The 17,491-nt window shown below is 37.3% G+C and overlaps 1 protein-coding gene across 3 annotated transcripts in view; it reads right to left on the minus strand.

The window, feature by feature from the left end:
- Positions 1–500: 500 nt before the first annotated feature.
- Positions 501–17,491, minus strand: part of zdhhc20b (zinc finger DHHC-type palmitoyltransferase 20b) — a 28,069-nt gene continuing 11,078 nt past the window's right edge. For 2 of the 3 annotated variants that reach the window (XM_057824753.1, XM_057824752.1), the window contains 7 exons: positions 16,882–16,917; positions 16,579–16,717; positions 15,175–15,301; positions 11,241–11,330; positions 11,072–11,178; positions 7,106–7,153; positions 501–7,026 (listed from right to left, as the gene is read on the minus strand). In XM_057824753.1, coding sequence (XP_057680736.1) covers positions 7,110–7,153; positions 11,072–11,178; positions 11,241–11,330; positions 15,175–15,301; positions 16,579–16,717; positions 16,882–16,917 — 543 coding nt within the window. In that variant the 3' untranslated portion in view covers positions 501–7,026; positions 7,106–7,109. The remainder of the gene's footprint in view (positions 7,027–7,105; positions 7,154–11,071; positions 11,179–11,240; positions 11,331–15,174; positions 15,302–16,578; positions 16,718–16,881; positions 16,918–17,491) is intronic. The other variant, XM_057824754.1, reaches the window with a different exon arrangement.

Raw genomic sequence — 17,491 nt, forward strand, 5'->3', positions numbered from 1 at the left:
TTATTAATCAGTAACGTACGATGCATCGATAATCATGATGATCGCAATAATCGCGATAACCGTGATCGTCATCAATACCGTGATCATCGTTCAAAAATCGAATCGTAGCACCTTGAATCGTAATCGAATCGAATCGTGGGGTGCCTAAAATGACACACCCGTATAAATATCCCATAATACAGTGAGGACAGATTTGGCTTATAGTCCAATGCAGCTTATCAATGAACAAATGCCGTTTTCGTGTCAAATTTGGTCGGTGGCGGCTTATAGTGAGGTGCGCCTTATAGTCTGAAAATTACGCTAATAAATAATGTTAATAATAAAAAAAAAAAATTAAAAAGCGACTTGTGGATTTAAGGGAAACAATCATTTGACTGAAACTTCATTTTTTTAACATTCCTAAGTAGACATGTTGATGTTAATGAGCACTTTACGTTATCCTTTTTAAGTTGTGTTTGGTCATAATATACCAAAAAAAAAAAAAAAAAACCAGAAAACAACCAACAAAAAATTAATCATAGTCCTCCATTTTCATACCACCCACCACCAATCCCTGCTGATGGATTTCCGTCATTACGACAGAGAATTTAATCCATGCACACTGAAGGAGCAAATTGGTATGTCTGGACTATTTGCCTATAACAGGACAAAACGTCTCACAACAACTGACTTCATGCTAAAATGACAAATGTACACTGCTTTTCGTGGTTTTATGGCTTCATTTATTAGGACACACCAGAGTAAAGCTGCTTTCAAACATGATGCACCTTCAATTTCAACCACATTGACACAAGGCTAAAGTCACATTTTCTGACAGTGAGACGCCATGCTTAGGGGCTTTATTCTGGCATGATGCACATCGCACAACGTATGAAAAAAACAAAAAACAAAATATAAGTTCGCTGCACTGAACCATGTGTCTCGACGATAATATTACAAAACAGCAAAGTGCAAAAATACACACGCACGCATCGATCTCAAGGCCCAACAGCCCAGAAAATGATTACAGGCTATTTATAGAAAATAAGAGGATGATGGCTCCAAATGAGGGGAATAATAGCTTGTTTGTAATGACTGTAAATGAATTTGGGTAACACTTTATTTGACAGTGCGGTCATAAAACTGTCATAATTATGACATGACACAGTCATAAGCATTAATGAATACTTATGACATATCATTAGGTGCCATCTTGCAAATTTTGGCACTTGAATGGATCTAAAAGGTGCGGACTAGACATTAATGGAGTTTGTGACAAAATTCGCCAGATGATACTTACAGATCATAAGCATTCATTAATGCTCATGACAGTGTCATGTCATAATTATGACGGTCTTATGTTGGGATGTCCCGATCAGATCACGTGATTGGAAATTGGGCCGATCGCGTCAAAGTCTTCCTTAAGGCAAAACACTACCTCTTTTGTCCACCGGCGTCGCTAAAATCGACCAAAACTGAAAAGATACTAAATGTTGCTTTAAAGTTAACGATGATTGACAGGTTTGTAGCTTTGACCTTGCCAGAGACGCATGGTCCACTGCAAATTTATCATGTCTAAATCAGATTATTTTTCTTAAATTTAGATAAATAATTTTCAACATTTTGTTTCAAGTGCGAAAGACTAATTCGTAGATTACTGCGTCAGATTATTCCACTGAAGTAAATAATATTTTTTTATTTATTCAGCCCATACATCTAAAAATTGGTCATTTTTCACCTAAATCAAGAAAAATTTGCTTTCAAATAATATTTTGAACAATATCGGTTCTTGAATGAATTAATTTCTTGCATTTCAAAACTCTTTAAAGATTAAATATACTAATGTTCTGCTTAAAATAAATCTGTTAATAGTGCTGCAACGATTAATTGGTTACTCGAGTAATTCGATTAGAAAAAAGCTTCGAATAATATTTTGCTGCTTCGAGGATTTGTTTAATTAAGGTTGCGTTGTAATGGTTTGTTTAAAAAGTTTTTGCATTGAGTTGTATGCATTTGGGTGGATACACTGCCCTCTAGTGGGAACAGTGAATGTGACACAAGTCATCTAAGTTCCAGCTGCTCCCTGTCAAGACCAGCATAAGATTATATATATATATATATACACAGTATATATATATTATTGTTTGAGCTAATATGATAATGCATTCATAATTTAGTCTAGAGGTATTGTACGATGTGTTAATAACATTGTAAAAAAAAAAAAAAGTATTGTGTAGCATTTATGCTAGCGGACTTTTGATGTGCAAGTTAGACAACTGTTCTTTTGTTGTACTTTGATCCTGTAGTACTTTTTTCCATACTGTTTGAGGCTAAGTTCAGGTATTTTAATTTCTTTTTAAATGAAAATGCAGGAATTTTATTTGGTACTTCAATTTAATGCTCTTTTGAAAGTCCAGTCTTCGCAAGCCTTTGTTGCACATTACGATTACTTGATTATTTGAAGTAACTAATTGATAGATTAATCGGTTACTGAAATAATCGATAGCTGCAGCCCTATCTGTTAATCTTATTCAGCTTGCTAATTTTCTTATTTCTAGAAATCTGAGTAAAATTGACTTAAAGCACCTGCGGATAATTTCAGTTATTTCTAGTAGATTTACACTGAAAACAAGGGAATTTAACTAGCTTTAAAGAAGTGTGTTTTTGCAGTGTAGCACTACGATCAAAGCCGCAAATGTGTCAATCATCGTTAAACTTGCATAAGTGTGCTGTGGCAACTCATTGTGTAAGTGAGAGGCTGTTCTCAGCAGCGTGAGCGTCAAAGCGTGAGTGGACTCACTCAATAAAGCATTTAATAAAGACAAGCATTTTTCTATACTATTCTTGTTTGAAAATAATTCATATTAAGGCGGCACGGTGCGACAGTGACATTTTTGGAACTTTTTTCTTTTTTTTTTCCCAAAAACTTTACGGTATCGGATCAGGACTCGTTCTCGGCACATTCTCAAAATCAGGTGACCCGGGTGCAAAAATATGCGATCGGGACTTCTCTAGTCTTTTGACAGTCTTATGAGCCCACCGTCAAAAAAAGTGTTACCGGAATTTGTTAACCAAGTTTTGGTTTGTTCCCTTTAGAGAAGGCTCAGTGTTGGGCTGCTATAAACTCATGATTAGGCATGTGCTGGTACGAGGTTATGACGGTGATAACCTTAAGCATCAAGTGTCACGGTATTGCATTGCAATTACAGCTCTAAAATATATTGATTTCTGTCTGGATGTTCATCAAACCTTTTTTCCAGTGAACAGGATTTTTATTTTTCAAAACAACATATGAGCAAATTGGAATATACCGTAATTTTTGGACTTTAAGCAGCTACTACTTCCCCCCTCATTTTGAATCCTTATGTCCAGTGCGGCTTAATTGTTGATTTGTGTTAATATGTAACACTTTATTTGACAGCGGCGTCAAGACTGCCATAAGACAGTCATAATTATGACATTACAGAATTATGGGCATTAATGAATGCTTACCGTCATCCGACAAATTATGTCACAAACTCCATTTATGTCCAGCTACGATCTTTTACATCCGTTCAAAATGGAGATAATTTGCCAGATGACAAAAAATGACATCTGTCATAAGCATTCATTAATGCGTATGGCAGTGTCTTGTCATAATTAGGATTGCCTAATGACAGTCTTATGGTGCCACCGTCAAATAAAGTGTTACCAAGTACCTTACGTAGCAACTAATGAAAGAACTGGAACAATAACTGAAGAAATAATTAGCACAGAACATGAATTTTGATTGTTATTTACATCTGTAGCGCTGCAATGCAGGCTAGGAGGCATGTTGGACGACAACAGTGTTGACAGTAGGTGGCAGCAGAGGTTGACCATCTCCCCCAATCGAACAGTGATGGCCAAATGAAGCTTCTTGAAGCAATGAAGCTTTGCAGCCAATTGGATCAAAGCTTCATGGTGGTTCATTTGGTCTTATGACAGTCTTAGATGCTGCTGTTAAATTAAGTGTTACCAATTGATATCTTTTGGTGTAAATATCCCATAATACAGTGAGGACAGCTGTGGCTTATAATCCAGTGCAGTTTATCTATGAACAAATGCTGTTTACGTGTCAAATTTTGTGGGTGGCGGCTTATAGTAAGGTGCACCTTATAGTGTGAAAATTACAGTAAGTATCAAGTTAAAAAAAAAAAAAATTCTAAATAAAATTAAAATCGCATGCTAATTAGTCGCGTTATCTGCCTCGTTAACAAGATGATGTTACAGTATGTTTTACCACTGCTAGACAAACTACACACCCTGGAGTTAACTCTCGTAGCTACTGGGAAATGTTCATGACAGCATTTAGTAACCTTTAATTTTGTATAAATGCGAAAGCATATTGGAGATATTGCCTTCTCTGGTAGCCACCTTCCGCAAATATATTTTACATGTCGGTTGGCCCACGTAAGCCGCTGCTGTCTGCAACTTTCCTGTACCCAAAGTATTCCCATACCAGTAACTTTGTTTTCTTTGATGGGGGGAAAAAATTAAAGTGTTTCATGTGACCCAGCCAACACTGACACTGAACAACAACTTAAGGGGGAGTGGTGAGCCCTGCATTTTTTATACCAACAACTCCTAGCAAAAAGTATGGAATCACCAGTCTTGGACAAGTACTCACTCAGACATTTCATCATGTAGAACAAACTGATAAAAAGGTTGGGAAAAAAAAAAAAAAAAGGAATTAGTTCAAAAGTGCAACTCTTTAGCATTCAGAAACACTAAATTAAAAAAATCGTGGTGGTGGTCAGTAAATGTTACTTTTATAGACCAAGTGCAGGGAAATATATATGGAAACACTCCATTCTGGGGAGAAAAATATGGAATCATGAGAAACAAACAAAGAAATAATGATCTTTAATATTTAGTAGCACCACCTCTGGCCTTTATGAGAGCTTGCAGTCTCTGAGGCATAGACTTGATGAGGCTTCTTCATCAATTTGGTGCCAACTCTCTATGATTGCAGTTGCCAGATCATCCTTGCTGTGGACATTTTTTTCCCCCTGATTTTCACCATAGGGTAGAGATCTGGGTTATTTGCAGGCCATGACATTGACTGGATGAGTCTTTCTCCAAGGAATGCTTCAACAGTTTTAGCTCTGTGGCATGATGCATTGTCATCTTGGAAAATGACGAACATATTTTTAATTGAAGGGATAAGAAAGCTGTCTAAAATTTCAATGTAAACTTGTGCATTTATAGAAGATTCAACCACAGTGCCTTTGCTTGACATGCAGCACCATATCATCAAGGACTGAGGGAATTTTGATGTTTTCTTCAGGCAGTTATCTTTGTAAATCTCACTGGAACAGCACCAAACAAAAGTTCCATTTTTGAAACAATTCATTATTTTTTTCCAAGCTTTTTATCCGAGTTTGTTCTACATGATAAAATGTCTGAGTGAGTGCTTGTCCGAGACTGGTGATTCCACACTTTTTGCTAGGGGTTGTATAAAATAGCTAATACCGTAGGGACGATATGACAGAAAATTTTAGCGGTTTTAAATCCTTGACGTTTTCATACCACGGGATACCTTGAAACCGGTAACCGACACATGCCTACTCATGATGAGCTTGTCACTTGTTTGAACGGTGCCAGGTAACAAAACTGCGACAGTATCAACCGCGACACCACATGAAATACGATCTATTTTTGCTTACACGTAGCACAGCTATGATAAAAAAAACAATGTACAACACCACAGGCCACTCTGTACAATATATAAATGGCTGTAAACTTAGATACAGCATGAGATGTAAGATAGGATAGAGATGTGATCGGACAAACAAAAAAAAAAACGTGCGAGTGAGGGTAAATGTTGCATATATGTAACAAAATTCCTTGGTATATTAGGTCATCGTTCTAAAAATTAAACTGCTGTACAAAAGATTAAAATCATACATTGGAGCTACTGTGATATAAATGATTTCCCTGCGTTGCCACGGACACGAGACGATTCACCTATCAACACGAACTACGTTTCGGACAAGCAGACAAGGCCAAAGTGACTTGGTGATGTTACGTCATTATAATTCGACTATTTTTTTCATTTTAATTTTAATCCACGATTCAAAAACATTAGGTCTGTGTAATAGAGGCAAAATTAACACTACATTGCCATCTGCTGGTCATAGTAAGACAATACGACAGGTCCATTTTGGGGAAAAAAAAAAAAACGCGCAATGACTTTTAATGTGGTTGGGCCCACAATGGTTAAACTAAGCTAAATATGCTGTAAACATCTGTGGTTCAGAAGTTTTAAACTCCTGACGGTTCAAGCCCTTATTTTGGCAATAGATTCGTCAACGACTGCGGGCGGTACAGAACATAAAGGACGAATTCTAGATAAGCAAGCACGTAAAAACAGAAAGGCTGCATATTGTAAACACACGCGCAGACACCAAAGATGTGTTGCTTTATCACTATATGATGGACATGAATGATCTCTGCAGTGCAAACGCACCATCTTGTGCTCAGACAAAAACAGTCCGTTGACCCACGCGTCTGGGACATCTGTGCTGAAAAATCGTGTTTTCTCCCTCCGAAAATCGTTCAAAATCAAAGTTCCGAGAAGAAAAACAATGATCCTATCGTCATTGGATTCTTCACAAAAACACAAAAAGGTAAATATCCAGTTTTTCCTCATACATTTGACTGCAGATTTGTGCTGAGACCATCTGAATGTGGATCCAGGTAGCTTTTGGCACAAACAAAACGAAAAAATAAAAAAACAATACTAATTATAAAAAAAGCAGCTTTTAACTCCTGCATTTCCGTTCCCATAAATATTCCAGTAAAAGAATAATAATACATGTGTGCGTGTTTGTGTGTGTGTACGGGGACAGCTGGTGTTGCCAAATGCGGGAAAAAACACCAATGCCGTGGACTCTGTGCTTCAACAGGCGAAAGGAATGCATTTCCATAGTTACTCTGAGGTTGCACGGAGGGTCCGTCACCATGGTGATGAGCAAAAGTGTCGCGCGGCTTAAGGCATCAGACTGGATGATTGAGGCGTCGCTCCTGTGGCGAGGGAGGAGAAAACTGCCAATGAGGCGGGAGTTTAATCACTGCTGTTGCACAAGTCGGAAGAGCAAATCACCTGGTTAGGATTCGCTCTCCATGGAGAGGGTGGTGGTGTCGTTTGAAGCTGCGAAACCAAACAGAAGACATCATTGGGTGATTCTCATGAAGCTCATTTTTGAAGATTTTAAGGATATTAGAGCTGAAACGAATACTCGAGCAACTCAAGTAACTCGAGTTTAAAAACTGATCCGAGTAATTTTATTCACCTCGAGGAATCGTTTAATTTTGCCAGCTTTAAGCATCACGTTTTGCCCGGACTACTTTTAATGCGGAACAACGCGCTGACGTCAGGTGCGTAGAGGAAGAAGCAATTAAAAAAAAAAAAAAAAAAAAAAAAAGCTTACTGCAGCCGACAGCTGCTACAAACTACGCCCGCATGATGCTAGTTTGGTAGCAGGTAGTGTCCGATGCGTCTCATAGATATCGCATGCATTTAGGATGAGATGCGAAATGACAGACTGATCCGCGTCTGGGCAGCGTTAGCAAACAGCCGCCATCTTTAAGCAGTGGACTTCTCATCGCTAATAAATATAACGTTACTGTCACTCGCTCATGTAACGTTAGCCCTTCGGAGGGCTAGGTTTCCATTGATTATGACCACTGTCGATGCGTCGCTAACGTGTCTTACATACAGGCTTTATTTAATCTGTAAAAACATAGCGCTGTAGAGTGATGAGGGTGTAAAATTAAAACATAATAAAGCTAACTGTCAGTTTTAGCTCAGTAGTCATTGCTGAATAAATGTGCTCCAATACAGCTGGTATCATACATTTATTTTGAACACTGCAAAAACTCAAAATCCTACCAGTACTTACAGTTTAGACTAAATTAAAACTAAAACTTAAAAATTAAATTGAAACACGTTGGAAAAACACGTAGCTTTCAAGTGATGTGTGTTATCAAGCGTATTTACATTTTTAGGTAAGAAACATGTTTTTTTTTTTTTTTACAAGATCTAGAAGTTTTTGGAGTGAAAGCAGTGAATTTGTTTTTCTAGTCACATCTTAGATGCAATTGTTGGCTGTTTTCAACAATGTACATCGAAAATAAAGACATTGATTGACTGAAAATGATTCAATATTGGATTAAATGTCTTTTTTTTCTCATGTATATTTATAATTGCTCTTTACCTAAAAAAAAAAAAAAAAAAAAGTTTTATCCGATTACTCGATTAATCGATAAAATTTTCAGTCGATTACTCGATTACTAAAATATTCGATAGCTGCAGCCCTAAAGGATATAGTCATGAAAACTTGAAATAATTATGTCTATTACGCGCCCCTGCCCACCATTTGTAAACAAAATATGTTTTTTAACAGATTTTAGAGTTGTAAATTCATGACTATAATGCATCCACCTCAATACAGCATCATGTTCAATTAATTTAATTTCATATATGTATACATATACAGTATATGGCGGAAAACACAGACAAGACTGAAAAAGCAGTTTCTGCTCTTGCACCCCTCTTTAAAAGAAACTGCTATATTTTAAGATAAAACAACTGTTGTGTTTGATAGAACGATATGTCTATATGCTGCCAGAGCAGATTCATGGCACATGAAGCTCCTGAACTATTTTTAATTTGTCCGTTTTACCCTGAAAACCCCCGTTTACAGACGTCGCGCAACCGCTTTTGTTTCAACCCAGCCATAAAACGAAGGTAATTAATTATATTTATTATTCTAAATGTCTGTCGTTTTTAGCTTAGAATAATTCATTAATGTCTCACATTTTGGTTTATTAAAAAAAAAAAAAAAATTTAAAAATTATTCACTAACATATTTTAAACTTTTAAACAAATTATGTCACAATGAAAAAAATGGCCTCTGTAAAAAAGTCATGGATATCGACCTCATAACTATCGCTTAATTGTATTTTTTTTGTTACTGTCGCATTTTCTCCGATATGTTAGATGATAGTTGATCCAAACAAAAAAATGAAAAAAATAACGTTTAAAAGGGTAAATATATGAAAAAGAAAATCTCGACCACTCCTTGATGTCTGCAATTTCTGCTTTGCGACCCTTGTTATATGACCATGTTTCACCCATAAAATCCCCAAAAAGTCCAGCTGTGGCCATTCACAGCTGTGTCTTGAAACTCAGTGATACATGCTACATGGAGTTTTTGGATTGAAACAAAGTACGCACGCGATAATATCTAGTTAAAGTCATGGCGTCTGTAATTCTGTTCTTGTGTGCTCTCACCGCCCGGTTAGGGTTTTGCTGTTTAAAAAAAATATATATTTTTTTAAATTCCCTCCTGCTCAAAATTATTCTTCCCCCAGAAAATTGAGATTTTAAGCTTTCCAATGATGTATCACACATGCATATCGGACAATTTTGAAAGTTGGCTAAATTGGGGGTCTCAGAGCAGAACTTCAAGTCACCTGAGTGTTTTCCGCCATATATTTGTTTAAAACTATATACCCTAGCAGATTATGATTAACTACAATGACTTCAAACACATGCAATGACATTTTCCGGCCACGAAGGGGGGCAGTGCTCCACCTGCCTCCCCTCAGTCTTCACATGTGAATACATGTAGTCCCCGGTTACTAACGTGTTCCGTTCCTACTAGGGCTGCAGGTATCTTATTTTAATAGTCGATTGATCGCTGAACTCGTTAGTTCGAATAATCGAGTAATCGGATAAGGAACATAAATTAAAATACCTGAACTGAACTTCAAACCATATAAAAATAAATAAATGAGGATCTAAGTAAAACTATTGGCTAACTTACATAGCAAAGGTCCGCTAGCTTAAATGCTATAAAATGCTTTTAAATGCTTAACTTTTTTTTTTATATCACAATGCTCCTAACAAATGGTTAAAACACATATTGCCACAAAAAAGGGCTAACTATACCCAAAACTAAATTACGAATGCATTAAAAAACATTAGCTCAAACAAAAATCTAGCTTATGTTGGTCTTAACAGGGAGCAGCTGGACTTAGTGAAATGAGTTATGTCATATTCACTGTTGCCACTAGAGGGCAGTGTATCCACTTAAATCAATAAAACTAAATGCAAACACCTTCAAAACAAACCATCACAATGCCACTTTAACTAAATCAATACTCGTAGCAGCAAAATGTAATTCAAATTTTTTTCTAATGAAATTTCTCGAATTAATCGTTGCAGCACTAGTTCCTACACTGGCAAGTTGGAACTAACTATCCAAAAAGTCCAAAAGTATTGTATTTTTTTTCAATGATGAAGGATACACTGCCCACTGGTGGCAACGTTGGGTCTGGCTGGACTGTCGCCTTGTATCACTTAGCAGACGCCGAAGTCTGCCATGGATAAAGGATTGCTGCGCTCTGGTTTGGCCCACACATGGCTGTTAGTTGTTTCAGCTAATATGTGTTTGAGAATGCATTTGTAATTACGTTTGGAGCTACTCTTTGTGGAGTTAGGTGTGAGCGATTTGCTATGACAATTGTAAATACGTTAGCATTCGTAGCATTTAAGCTAGCGGAATTTTGTTAGGCAAATTAGGCTAATTTAAAGTACTAAAGCTACATATTGATCAGACTAGATGGACGTTTGAACACCAACTGTTTTGTGTCAAGTGTTTTATTTTTAATATGCGGGTCATTTTGAACATAAGTGTACATATGTGTGTTACAGCTTTACAAATTGTCAAAAGTGAAGGAAGGAAAAGGCGTCAAAAAGCACAATTGCCTTGTTTGATGTTTGTAAAGCTGAACAACTTCATGTTTAGTGAGGACAGAACACATCATATTAATAAAGTAAAGGAAAAAATAAGACACTATGAGGTACAAAAAGGTACCGTTTATGCGACTAAAAAAAAAAAAAAAAGACGACTGGAGGCGAAATGATCAACCAATTGTTTGTTATATGTAACAAAAGTGTATAGATCACATCTGCTATCTGGCTGTTCCAACGATATTAGTATAGCCAACGTTTCTGACAACTGCTACACGTTTATTTTCAGTATTCTGAAGAGGAACTCACCTGATTTACCAGGATTATGAACCACATGGTCCCCCATGCTTTTGGTGAGTTGCTCGTTGCTCAAGAGGCGATTCTGCGACTCGCTTAGGGGGCTCACGGTCACTTCGCTGCAAACAAAACGATTAAACCAACCTGGAAACCTCCACAAAAATAAGCTCTGAATGATCACCTTTTACTATGGTCCGGGTGCAAAGTAGCTGTAGGCTGTTCGACATCGATGTTGACCAGGCGAGTAGGGAACGTCACGCCGTCGCCTTGACTGCAAAGAGCAAGCAAAGTCAGCTCAAGAAACAGCTACGCACAAAAGTTCACAGCGAAAAAAACGTTTTTGTTTTAAGTGAGACAACACCTTGTGCAGTGCTTTCGTCAGCGATGACTAAATCGAAAATATTTCGTCAACGAACAATTTTCTCATGACAATGACAAAACGATAACGAGCTAAAAACATGTCCTGGGAGACTAAAACATAACGACACGAATGTCAGTTTTTGTCTGACAAGACTACAATGCGCCAGTTTCTGTCACGTGTTCACAATGTGTGCCATTTTATGTGTAGTTAGCTCGCATTGGAGCAGTGTCTGGTTGTGTCACTCGTGATGTGCTGCGCCTCCCCCAACTCACCCACTAGTGTCCTCTCCATTCGTTTTTTCTTGGCAAGAGAAAATGTGCAGTTACTTTAGCCTTTCTGTGCTGAGTGATCATCACACACTAAATGTAACTCATAGCATTAGCATAGCATTCACGTTCGTGTTACTATTAGGCTATTGCTAATGGTGAGCGTCCTCTTAACCCTTGAGAGTCGAAGGACGCGCCGGCGCGTCCTCAGCGCACGTCGTCTTTGAAGCACCCTCGCGTTTTAATTACGTCACCCACATGCCGTTGGTTGGTCTCGTTTTAAAGTGCGGAAGTTGCGGTTTACTCTCGTTGTTATTTGAAGTCAATCGACCAACTAAAACGTGAGATATTGTCATTTAAGTTTTATAGTTTTATTGTCCTCTCAAAAAAACATTAAAACGCTGCATGGATCATTTGTTTATGTCTATATTTCCATCATTTCTTGTCCTTTTTCAAAACGGAAGCTCCATGAAAAAAACACAAATCAAACGAACCCTTTCGAAGTCACAGTGGAAGCACAAAATGCGTTTTTTTTTTTTTTTATAAATATAACTGCCGCGCGAGGTTCCACCGAACGAGAGGGAGGAGTGAATCTGAAGCAGCGAGGGGGCGAGCGACGACTTTGTGTGACTTTGAGGATGAACGGAAAACTAAATTTAGCGCAAGCAATTGTGCTTTTTGATCAACTTGAGGAAGAGGGTGGTCCAAATTCGTCATCATCGTCTTCTTCGGAAGAGTCCTCGAGTGAAGATAGTGACGGATTTGAACACGTGGGTGACGCCATCGACGAGCAGAGGTAAGCCAACTCACTTTTTTTTTTTTTTTTTTTTTATGCTGTAAAAGTTTCTTTTGATATTGCAAGACAAAGTTAATTTTGATGCAGTATAAGTGCGTGTTTGTGTATGTAATAATAAGATGTGCATATCAGATCAAAGTATAATTTGTGGTCTTCTTTCTATATGAAGATTAGGGATGTAGCACATATTCAGCTACGGTATTCTTTCTATTGTCATACATATAGATTTCCATTATTATTTATTGCTGTATATATTTTTATTTTATACTTTATTATTTTCATAAATACTGACTTTTGTTTCATGTACATTTATAGTGACAATGAAAGTAAAGTGAAATGAAAATGGAAGGGTGGAAAGAGGACCGACACCCCATGGAAGTGTGGGCTGTGATGTAGCCCTGTGTCTAATTCCAGGACGAAACTGCTTTTCGGAGTGGCATGCCTGAAAAAAATGTAACTTGTTTATTGTAAATATTTTTGAAAATACTTTTTTCCCCAATGTTATATATATATATATTTTTTTCCCACAATCAGTCTTCTCAATTTGTGTACATAAATGTGTGTTCAAGAAGCTTGATTGTGTGTATATAGTTTTCATCAGGCGATGGGCCGCAATACCTAAACTCATAAAGAGATGGCCTCTAAACACTTTTTGTGTTAGATGGTATATTTTTTCACTGTTCTTCACTGTTTGGTCTGCTGTATATAACCTGTTTTGACTAGAGCATGTATAAATGCAAAAAACGCCTATGGCTATACCTGTTGTTTATGTTGAATTGTCAAATAAAAGACTATTTATTCTAAATTTTTTTGGTTGAATGTTCATCCTAACATGTTGAATAAATATTACAAAGTTTCAAAACGGTTCGTTACGCATGTTTGGTTGTCAATTGGACATCAATATTAAAAATTTTGACAAAACGATTTTGGAATTTTTGGTCTTTTTGGGCCCAAAATTATGACTTATAATTGGTCAGTGAAGGAAACAACAGTTTGGACATGAAGTTCAAGGTGTCACAAAAAAAGGGACCAAACCAGGCCATCGTAAACAATTCTGTCTTTGAAATATAAAGGCAACTTCAAAGGCATGCAAAATCAGACAAAATAGGCCCAGACCTTAAAGGGTTAAACCAGGGGTCGGGAACCTTTTTGGCTGAGAGAGCCATGAACAGCACATATTTTTAAATGTAATTCTGTGAAAGCCATACAATATGTTTAAAACTAAAAATACAAGTAATATGTGCATTTTATGTAATTTCAACACTTTTAAAGAACAATAAGTCTCTGAATTCTTTTTAAAAACTTTAATAAATGATAATAAATTAAATAACAATTATTAAATAATATTAAAATAGTTATTTTAATATTTTGTGTCCACAGATAGACTGTTGTACTTACGGTTTTAAACCAGCAGGGGGGAGGCGTTCGCTACGTGGCGTGCATGGGCTATAAATGTTCGCATTTTAGACCAATGTGAGACGGACGTTGTAAACTAGTATTTTTTTTCTTGTTTAAGGTGAGAAAAAGTATAATTTGACTGTGTATATTAGCAGATTGCTTTATTTTATGATGATTGTGATTGTGCTGTGTTTTAATGTAGTTCAGAAATATGTTCATCGTTAAGTAGTGTAATGTCCGTAACTATTTGTGGGCCCTTGAAGAGGCCATCAGATGGCAAAGTAGTGACGTAGCGGGAAGCAAGGAGGCGAGAGCGTATGGCGTGAGAGTGGAGTTAGCATGTTGCGGATGTCACTGTTATTTTGTTTATTATTTCTATGGTTGCCACAATAAAGTGGGAAAGTAATCACCGACTCCTCTCCTTCCTATTTCCACATTCGGGGCTATTACAGTATGTTTATGTGTGACTGCAGATGTGTTCGTAATGGCGAGCGGACGACGAGTGAATGCTAGTAGTGTCTAAAATGTTTTGTCACAAAAACTTGCATTTGTTTATTCATATAATTATATAAGAATCTGCATTTTAGAGCGAATAAGAAATGAGCCGTCTTGGCAGTAATGCGAGACGGACGTTGTTTTTTCTCATGTTTCAGCTGAGAAAGAAAAACGAAAATAAAGCCAAATTGACTGAAGCATTTAATCCCTGTCTGCACCACGCTACAGATCCATCGCTATTATTTCAACCGACTGCCACACGCATCATCAGACTTCGAACGTCCTCCACAGCCGCACCTGAAGTGTCTGTAGTGTCCCGACCCGAATGTCGCCTGATCACTGGCTTGCATATAAAAAAATGTGAGCGCCCCTTACTGGTTGCTCTTTTTAACAGTTCCCCTGTGGCTCTTACGCCCGCCAGGTTTCCCCCGAGGTCCTAGCACCCTTCCCATTACATGACGAAACTTTTTTTTTTTTTTTTAATAATTGAAGATTTGTCTGTGAGCCAGATGCAGCCGTCAAAAGAGCCATAGGTTCCCGACCCCTGTCTTAAACTCTCGGACAACTATATTTTACATACAATTTTTACAGTATTTATTTTTGGAGTTTAACTTTATTGAGTAAACTTCCACTAAAACTAGGTGAAATTAGTCTGTTTATCATCAACAAAAACTAGAGGAAGACAAACCCATTTTGAAATGACTAAAATATGACTAAGACTAATAAGTCTTATCATCCAAAAGACCCTAACCCTAAGACTGAGACGAAAATTAAAATGGCTGCCAAAAACAACGCTAACCTTGTGAAAACTGGCAGTAGCCAATACTTCTTTTGGTCTCCAAACACCTGAGCGATATTCTTCCGGAACCCAAGGGAAAAGCCGTTCTTGTCTGACCCGGTCCTAAAGACGGGTGCTCTGAATGCCTCTAAGAAAAAAAACGACAAAAAAACGTCACATTAACAAACTAGAAAATACAATTTATGGAGAATTTGTGTAGGAATGCTAGGATTATGATCAGCAAGTTATTTGGTCAAAAACAGTAACCTTTTGGTCAACAGTATGACCATTTGAAATTAGAGATGCCGGACCCGATCGGTCCGATCACGTCATTTTCAAAGTATCGGAATCAGCAAAAAAATATCGGACATGCCTTTTTTTAATATATAAATATATATATATATATACATATATATATTTTTTTTTAATTGAATCGTTTTCTAATTGCATTTAACGTTACAGACATAATGTGTTACCCTCATCCAGAGTAGTTTTGGCTTAAAGTAGGGCTATCAAATTTATTAAGTTAACGGCAGTAATTAATTTTTAAAAACGAATCACATTAAATAATTAACAATGCGCTGCACGACCCACTCACGCATTGTCGTGTACAATCTATAAAGACGCCGTTTTACCTATAATTAGCGCTAAAAAACAACGTATAATGAGTAGAAAGAATTTTGACAGCCTTTGGAGTCATTTGTTATGTGGCTAAAGCCTTACAATACCTCTCTCAGCAATTAAAAATAAGGTGGGAGGCAATGTGGGGAGGAACAGTAGTAGTTGATCATTTTCTTAACACCCTAGGTTCTTTCCCAACGCAGAGAAGATATACCAATTGGTGCCCCTATGCACAGTCATGGTTGCACTTCCCATCATGCATTTGGGCAGAAGTTAAATGGCTGCAGTATAATTTACTGAAAGCTCAACAAATACACTAGATGGCAATATTTAGTCACAATATACAAAGTCACATTTATCCTTTAAGAATTGCAGGTCTTTCTATCTGTGGATCCCTCTCACAGAAAGAATAATGTAAATGCCATCTTGAGGATTTATTGTCATAATAAACAAATACAGTACTTATGTACTGTATGTTGAATGTATGTATTCGTCCGAGTTTTATTCATTTTTTTCTTAATGCATTGCCAAAATGTATATGATCGGGAAAAATTATCGGGAATGATTGGAATTGAATCGGGAGCAAAAAAAAAAAAAAAGCAATCGGATCGGGAAATATCGGGATCGGCAGATACTCAAAGTAAAACGATCGGGATCGGATCGGGAGCAAAAAAACATGATTGGAACAACCCTATTTGAAATGTCTTTTTTTTTTTTTTTTTTGTGAGATCATCGTTATCATGAACCTTGTATTGCAAATCGTATCGTATCATGAGGTACCCAGAGGTTCCCACCCTTACTTACCGATGGTGGAGCGGTTCTTTCCGACGAGCCACAGGTGGTAGCTGAAGAGGGAGAGAATACTGATGCAGAACATGGCCGCCACAAAAAAGAGAAACAAGACATGGAATTTGGCGTGCGAGTGAGTCTCTTGCAGGTCATTCTGGGGAGAAAAAGAGACGGGAAAAGTGAAATATGAGAGAGGCATCGAAAACACATGGTATGATTATAAAGGGTAAAGATGGGCATGGAGGCGGGCATGCGCGTATCACGACAAAAAGATGACCCATAAGGCAGCGCAAAGGCTTTGCAGGATGGCCATGTTACCTTTGGGCAGTTCTCAGCCGATTTTCTCCGGCAAAGCTTTAGTACAAACAGAGACGAGACTTGTTATCAACACTGGGAGAGAATAGGCAGGAAAGGATGGCGAGCAGGCAAATGGGAAAATTTAAGCCACGAAAGAAAAGCAAAGGACCAATATATCGATCAGCCGATATATGGACTTTTGTCAAGAATATATAGCAGATACACTGCTGGCCAAAAGTATTGGCACCCCTGCAATTTTTTCAAATAATACTCAATTTCTCCCAGAACATGATGGCAATTAAAAATGCTTTGGTATTAATATTCTCATTTACTTTGGTTGCAATGAAAAAACACAGAATGGAAAAAAAATCATTATCATTTTACAAAAAACTCCAAAAATGTGCAGGACAAAAGTATTGGCACCCTTTGAAAAACTGTGATGCTTCTCTAATTTGTGTAATTAACAGCACCTGTTATTTACATGTGGCACATAACAAGTGGTGGCAATAACTAAATCACACTTGTAGCCAGTTAAAATGGATTAAAGTTGACTCAACATGGTGTTAAATGGTGTTATACTTATATAGCGCTTTTCCACCTTTCAAGGCGCTCAAAGCGCTTTACACTATCT

This window comes from Corythoichthys intestinalis, chromosome 20 (assembly GCF_030265065.1).
Source record: "Corythoichthys intestinalis isolate RoL2023-P3 chromosome 20, ASM3026506v1, whole genome shotgun sequence".
Classification (NCBI taxonomy): Eukaryota; Metazoa; Chordata; class Actinopteri; order Syngnathiformes; family Syngnathidae; genus Corythoichthys; species Corythoichthys intestinalis.